Genomic DNA, 6,404 nt, shown 5'->3' on the forward strand with positions numbered 1-6,404 from the left:
CGACTACGTAGTTTGTAGTCTCGGTTGATAGGAGCGCTAGGGTTTTTGCCCAGCTGCTCAATGGCGCAGGAGAAGGGGATTAGGAGTAGAGGAAGAGGTAGGGGATAATGATTTTATTCCTTACGTCCAAAGGTGCCGATCACAGGATATATAAAGGCCTTATGGGCTTCTAACAAACTAGGAAACTAACTATGCTTCTAATAAACTAGGAAACTAACTATTCCTAGACTCTAGGAACCAACGCAGGATCAGGACTCCTTCCAGCCGTGGCCGTCCGCTGCTGCTCCTGGGCGCGCGACCCACGCCTGTACGCAGCGCCCCACATGACAGTAGATCATTCGGAGTGACTCTAAATCTTGCCAACAAGAATTAGAAGAAACGTGTGAAAAGGTTACTGGAAATAATCCATCCAACATCTTAACATTTTGGCGCTTCTAGTCAGGATCATGAACGCTGGGTCGAGTAAACACAATCAGGAAGACTCGAGAAAGCACACTAGTAAAACTCAGATCTCTCATTACAGTTGATGAGAGGAAACAGCTTACAACACAACTTGTTTCTTTCTTTCAGCAATAGGTGAAAAAAGAAGACGACCTAAAATAATAAGCTGGCTGTGAAGCCTAAACGTATGCTAAAGCATCACTCTTCCCCTGCTCAAATGATATTGTTTTTCAGATCTTCAAATTTCGCAAACAGTTCGTCTCTGCTTTCCTGCGCATAGTGAAAGCCGATCATTAAGCCAGGCATGACTGACACTGGTTCTGTGATGATATAACTGGAAACATACCTTAAAGAGGAGGTACCGTGTGATGAACCAGACTGAGTAGCCAGTTCCTACGATTTCCAGCACATTTGGGAGCTGCAACAGGTAATTCGCATGGTTTATCATACGTGGAGCAGTAAGTTTTTGAGTACACACAGATCTATCCCGCGATGGCATAGCCACGTACCAGGGGAACAGAATCAATTGCAGAAATGATTTTAGATAGAATCAACAGAGCAATCAGAGCACCACCTCCGAGGATGACAGAAGTGGGTGTCACTTGGATGTCCAACTGAAATGAGCAAGCCCAAAGTAAGTGTGACTGTGAGCAACAAATAGCAATCAACTGGTTCCAAGACTGCAGAATGTATTCAGGAACATACAAAGGTACATAATGTCTTTATCAAGTTCAATCTGGAAAGTAGAAAACTGAGGTTAATGTATTTCAGCAACAGCATTAAGTTATTTTGCGTGGCGTCTGATTAATACAGTGCAACTTCATAACAGTTTGTGCAAATGGAGCTCTAGATCTCAGCATATCTTGCATTAGATCCTAGCCACCCAGCTTAGCGATTCTCAAATCACATTTGCATGTTGGCGGCATAGCCATTTTCACAGAGCCATGTTGTACTTTTGTTGTTCTTCATTCAATTTTAACAAGCCACACTGAGGTCTACGATAAGCTTGAACAGGCATGTTGTCATAAGAGAGACAGGAAAATTGCATTTTTCACTGGTTGGCTCAACATTTCTTTTGGATGTTATACTCTATTGACTCTTTCATGTCACTCATATTAACATTCCTAATGACTCAATGAGGCGGTCCAGTTATCCTTGCTACATTAGTACGTCGTCTGATCCAAATCCAATCTCATAGAAGCTGCGTAAATATTTATCCTGCTCAAAAGCATCATTGTTTTCTGCATCAGTAGATGCACTAACACATCCCACAGGATTGCAATCCAAGGGAGGCATATAATTGCAATCATTAATACGGTGGCTAATTCTGAATTTTGTCTAAGCGTCCATCTTTGTAAACGTAGGAGTGGGGAGGATCTCAGGATCTCCACCCAATTTGGGCCAACTATCATGGTCCCTGAAGCTTGGCTTATCCTCTATTTTTTCTCTAATATAAACAGATAAAAGCAAAGCAGCAAACGAGGGGTAAACCTTGCCCAGTAAGGCGTCCACGCCGCCGTCCTCCTCGGGCGACGACACCGGCGCATCTTCCACCGTCACCTCCACAAATCCGCCGGAGACCTCCCCGCTCTTCTCCTCCCCGGCCGGCGCGTCGGGCTTGTCCGTGACGACGGTGGCGGTGGTCGCGGACCCCGACGCCGACGCGGGCTCCTCGGACGGCACCGGGTCGGGCCTGGTCGGCGCGGCGGAGCGGCAGCGCCAGCCTCGTCGGGCCGGGGCGCGGAAGGCCGCGGAGGCGGGGAGCGGCCGGCGGTGGACGCGGGCCGAGGATAAGGGAGCGGAGGCCGCGGCGGTGGAGACGAGGACCTCCATTCTTTCCTCTCTCTCTCTCTCTCTCTCTCTCTCTCCACAGTCCACACTGCTTTTTTCTTTCTTTTCTGTGGAGGGCGACCAAGCTGGGCTGGGGTTTGAGGTTTTGGTGAGCTCGCGGGGAGGATGAGGGGTGGTGGGCTGGCTGCCTCGCTGACGCGCAGATGTGTGCTCCACAGTCCACACTGACAGTGTGTAGTGCAGTGCCACTGTACCAGTGGTGGTTTGTCTTTGCCGTCGGAAACACAACAGGAGTCGCTTTTCTCGGCCCCGCGCCCGTGCTTCTCGTTGCGCTCTTTGGCTTTTGGCCGGATCTCCGGCTCTCCTTTTCTCCGTTTTTGCTTTTGGGAATTAATGATGGTTTTGGAATCCAAATAAATCAGCGTACGGTTCGAGCGGCCTCTGGAATATGCCGGAATACAATGGCATGAATAGTGGTTGTGGTGGTACAGTACAGGTGGAGCGTCCTGGTTTCTCCGTTCCTCTGTTTTGAAAATGACTTGCCTGGCTTTAATTTAATTCTAAAATGACTTGCCTGGCTTTAATTCTGCGCTATGCGGCCTCTGTACAACGCAAAATTGACATCGTATATAGGCTGCGTCATTTAATTTGAATCGAAGGTAACATCTTGTGCACTTGACTTGCGCCGACGCATGTACCTCGTTCACTCGTTGGGCAATACGAAATTCATGTCATTGGCAGGCCTGACTGCCAACATCAACAGAAAAATCTCCACCAATGTGATCTCCATTACAGATGGACAAATCTGTTTGGAAACAGAGCTCTTTTATCGTGGAATTAGACTAGCTATTAACGTTGGCTTATCCGTCAGTCGCGTCGGGTCTGCCGCTCAGTTCAAAGCTAAGAAACAAGTCTGCGGTAGTTCAAATCTGGAATTGGCACAATATCGCGAAGTGGCCGCCTTCGCTCAATTTGGGTCAGACCTTGATGCTGCGACTCAGGCATTACTCAATAGAGGTGCAAGGCTTACAGAAGTGCCCAAACAACCACAATATGAACCACTTCCAATTGAAAAACAAATTGTTGTGATTTATGCTGTTGTCAACGACTTTGTGATCGAATGCCACTAGACAGAATTTCTCAATGTGAAAAAGCCATTCTAAGTACTATTAATCCAGAATTACAAAAATCCTTCTTAGAAAAAGGTGGCTTAACCGAAAGAAAGATGGAACCAGATGCTTCTTTAAAAAGAAAGCACTTTGCCTTACCTGTTAATTAATAAAAAAGGTTGCCCCTTACTCGCAGATGTAGGAAGTCACCTTTTCTTTTCCTTGGGCAGTACCTCCTAACAAGATTGTTCTGTTTGGATCTTGGTCCATGCTGGCCTTTTTATCAATTTTGACGATTGGATCTCTCTATGAATGGAAAAGGGGTGCTTCAGATCGAGAGTAACCACTTTTGAAAGGGCGGAGGGGGGAAAAGGAAAGTCTAAGCGACATATGGCACAAAAAGGAAATCCAATTTCGGTAAGACTTGATCTATCATCTGATTCTGGTTTTTTCAATGGGGGGGGGGGACTTTTCATAGCTATTATTGTGATAGCTGCTTTTGTAGTGGATCCCTCCTTGATCGTAACAGATCAGGTTAGGCAAGCACTACTTGAAGTGATTTTGTCACTTTTCCAATATGTTTGGATATATGGTGCCACGCTGATTGAAGAAATGGTACCGGCCCTCTGGGGGCAGGAGCGATGTGGGACCGTGGGCACAGGGGGGGCTTGAAAGTCCTTCCAGTTCGGGGCAGGAAACGTACAAAGCCCCACACGTTCATCTAATGCTATCATCTGATAGTGATAGTGAGAGTGTTAACCAACAAAGGGGTGGGAGCGGTGTGCCTCCTTTAACTATTGACTTGAACCGACCGGCTCAGGATCAGGAAGATATTAGGCAATATGCCGAATCCATGAAGGATTTTCGAATTGACGAGCAAATCGAGAATTTCAAAAGGAATGATTCCGCTTCCCCGCTCTATGATCAATTGTGTGCCTACGTTGGAGATGCTGATGTTGTCAAAAACAAGTGTATCCGAGAGATCTCGGAGAACTTTCATTCAACAGACGCTGGGTTAATTGATTTCGTCAATCAGACGGATGACACTGAAGGGCAAAGAAGAGTTATATTTGATCTTAGCAAGCTTCGTTTTCAGGATGAGCTTGATAAGATCCCACCCGAACTACAACAAAATGAAAATCAAGAGAAGGAATGAATGGTAGCCATCATCATCATTCTCTTTTTCGTTATCAAGATAAAGGGCTTCATTTGAAGAGTTAGTTGGCCGGCCTACCGACCCGCAAATTACGAGAAAGAGATAGAGGTTGCCTCTCTTCCGAAACCGCGAAACCAAAGGGACGCTTGGAAAGAAGGGAACGCAGGGCTCCTATCTGGTTCGAATCCAGTTCGTCCCGGCCACAAAGACTACACCAAACTACAGTAACTATGTGTGACGCCCGGATGATTAAGCTACAGTAACCATCTACTAATGATGCCATGTCACCTCGATTACTGTTGGTAATCTCGCGTTAGTTCGAATCTGATTCAAATTCAAATTCAAAATCAAGCAACAATAAAAGTTCTCAATATTAAAATTAAAATGTTTGGGGTGAGCCAAATAATGCATAGGTAAGTATGGTGGAGAAACCACACTTTTAGAAAAGGTTTAAATACTCTAAAATAATTTAAAACGGTAGCAAAAACAATTAGTTGAATGCCTTTTACAAAAAAATAAACTATTAAACTATTTTATTTAGTTGCCCAAACTTATGTGGCAATAGCCTATTTATTAACATTAAATTAGGGACTACTTTTATAGTTTGTAAAACTAAAATAAAGGAAACTATAAATGAAAATGGTAAAGAAATAAAAGAAACAGAAAAGGGATACAAAAAAAAGAGAGACCTAAACCTACTGGGCACCTTGGCCCATTAAACCAAACGGCCCAGGCCACCATCCCCACCTCCTTCTTCTTCCTACTGCTCACCAGGTGTTGGGTGGTCGCCGTGTGCCCGACCACGTCGCGGATCGACCACGTGTCGGCAATCCGCCGCATCCCCCGCGACTACAAGGCCGTCCCCGACCCCCCTGGCTCAACCCTAACCCTAGAAGCCTCCCAGTTCGCCCCTCTCGCCCAGATCCCCTTTCCCCGCACACATCCGACGCTCTGCCACCGTCGCCCTCGCGGCCACCATCCTCCCCATGCTCGTCCGACATGCATGTTCACTCCGTCGCCGTACCCTACACCCCATGCGACCTTGACTTGGAGCTCGGAGCCCCTGCAGTGACTGTGACGACTTCATCTTCCTCCTCGGCCACCTTGGATCGCCGCCGCCCGTTCGTCGCCATCAAGCCTTCCCCGCGCCCGCTTAGCACATCTACAGGCCCCATGTGAGCATCACTCTCCTTCCCCTCCCTCCACGTGATCGATAGCGAGCTCTAGCAACCGATCCGCCGTCGGCCAAAATGCTCCACCGCACGCGCTCATCTCCGGCGAGGCTCCGGTGGACCAGTGGTCCCGTGCGTGCCTCCATTCGCTTGGTGAGCTCGCGTAGGTGCTATAGGTGCCGAACACCGACCGTTTTGCCCTTTGCAACGTCGTTCCCGAGCTTGACCGAACTCCGGCGTCCGCCGCGGTTGACGCCGTCGGCGACACCGTCCGTCCCAGCGTCGACTGAGGCCACAAATGGGTGCACCCGAGCCCCTGCTTTCGAACGCACCCAACCGCGCGTAAAACCATGCTCCGTACCACCGTTTGCTCTCACACCCGACTCCGACCGTCCGCCGATGTGCTCGCCGCCGTCACTTCCAGCCACCTCCGACCATGCCACCGCCACCACTAGATGCGGCTCACCGCACTCGTTCGAACGCCACCTCCCGCGCTCGAAACGAGCCACCGTAGCTGAAACCCGACCACCTCCCGACGCGCGCCGCCGCAAAACGTGGTCGTCGGGGTTACTCTGGCGACGGTGTTGACCAGGCGCCACGTGGCCGTCCATTGGGTCACTGACCCGTGGGCCCTGGGACCTTAGTTGTCAGGGTTGACCAGTCAACCCTGCTGACTGGGCACCCCAGCCACTGGCCAATGGGGCCTACACCCCATAATTAACAGGAATTGATTAA

General features: G+C 48.7%; 1 protein-coding gene across 1 annotated transcript; it reads right to left on the reverse strand.

Moving 5' to 3' along the window:
- Positions 1–479: 479 nt before the first annotated feature.
- Positions 480–2,410, reverse strand: LOC123138309 (protein CURVATURE THYLAKOID 1D, chloroplastic). Its single transcript, XM_044558259.1, has 4 exons — positions 1,933–2,410; positions 951–1,055; positions 788–859; positions 480–711 (listed from the first exon to the last, which is right to left on the reverse strand). The coding sequence occupies exons 1-4, from the start codon at positions 2,272–2,274 to the stop codon at positions 655–657; spliced, it is 576 nt and encodes a 191-aa protein (XP_044414194.1). The 5' UTR covers positions 2,275–2,410; the 3' UTR covers positions 480–654.
- Between the last annotated feature and the right edge of the window lie 3,994 nt (positions 2,411–6,404).

Source organism: Triticum aestivum, chromosome 6B (genome assembly GCF_018294505.1).
Source record: "Triticum aestivum cultivar Chinese Spring chromosome 6B, IWGSC CS RefSeq v2.1, whole genome shotgun sequence".
NCBI classification, from domain to species: domain Eukaryota; kingdom Viridiplantae; phylum Streptophyta; class Magnoliopsida; order Poales; family Poaceae; genus Triticum; species Triticum aestivum.

Excerpts from the sequence above, each read along its gene's own strand:
- LOC123138309 (XM_044558259.1), bottom strand. The coding sequence starts at position 2,274 with ATGGAGGTCCTCGTCTCCACCGCCGCGGCCTCCGCTCCCTTATCCTCG. Across the intron at positions 1,056-1,932 it reads TGGACGCCTTACTGGGCAAG|TTGGACATCCAAGTGACACC; the intron begins GTTTACCCCTCG and ends TGCTCATTTCAG. Across the intron at positions 712-787 it reads CACGGTACCTCCTCTTTAAG|GAAAGCAGAGACGAACTGTT; the intron begins GTATGTTTCCAG and ends CACTATGCGCAG.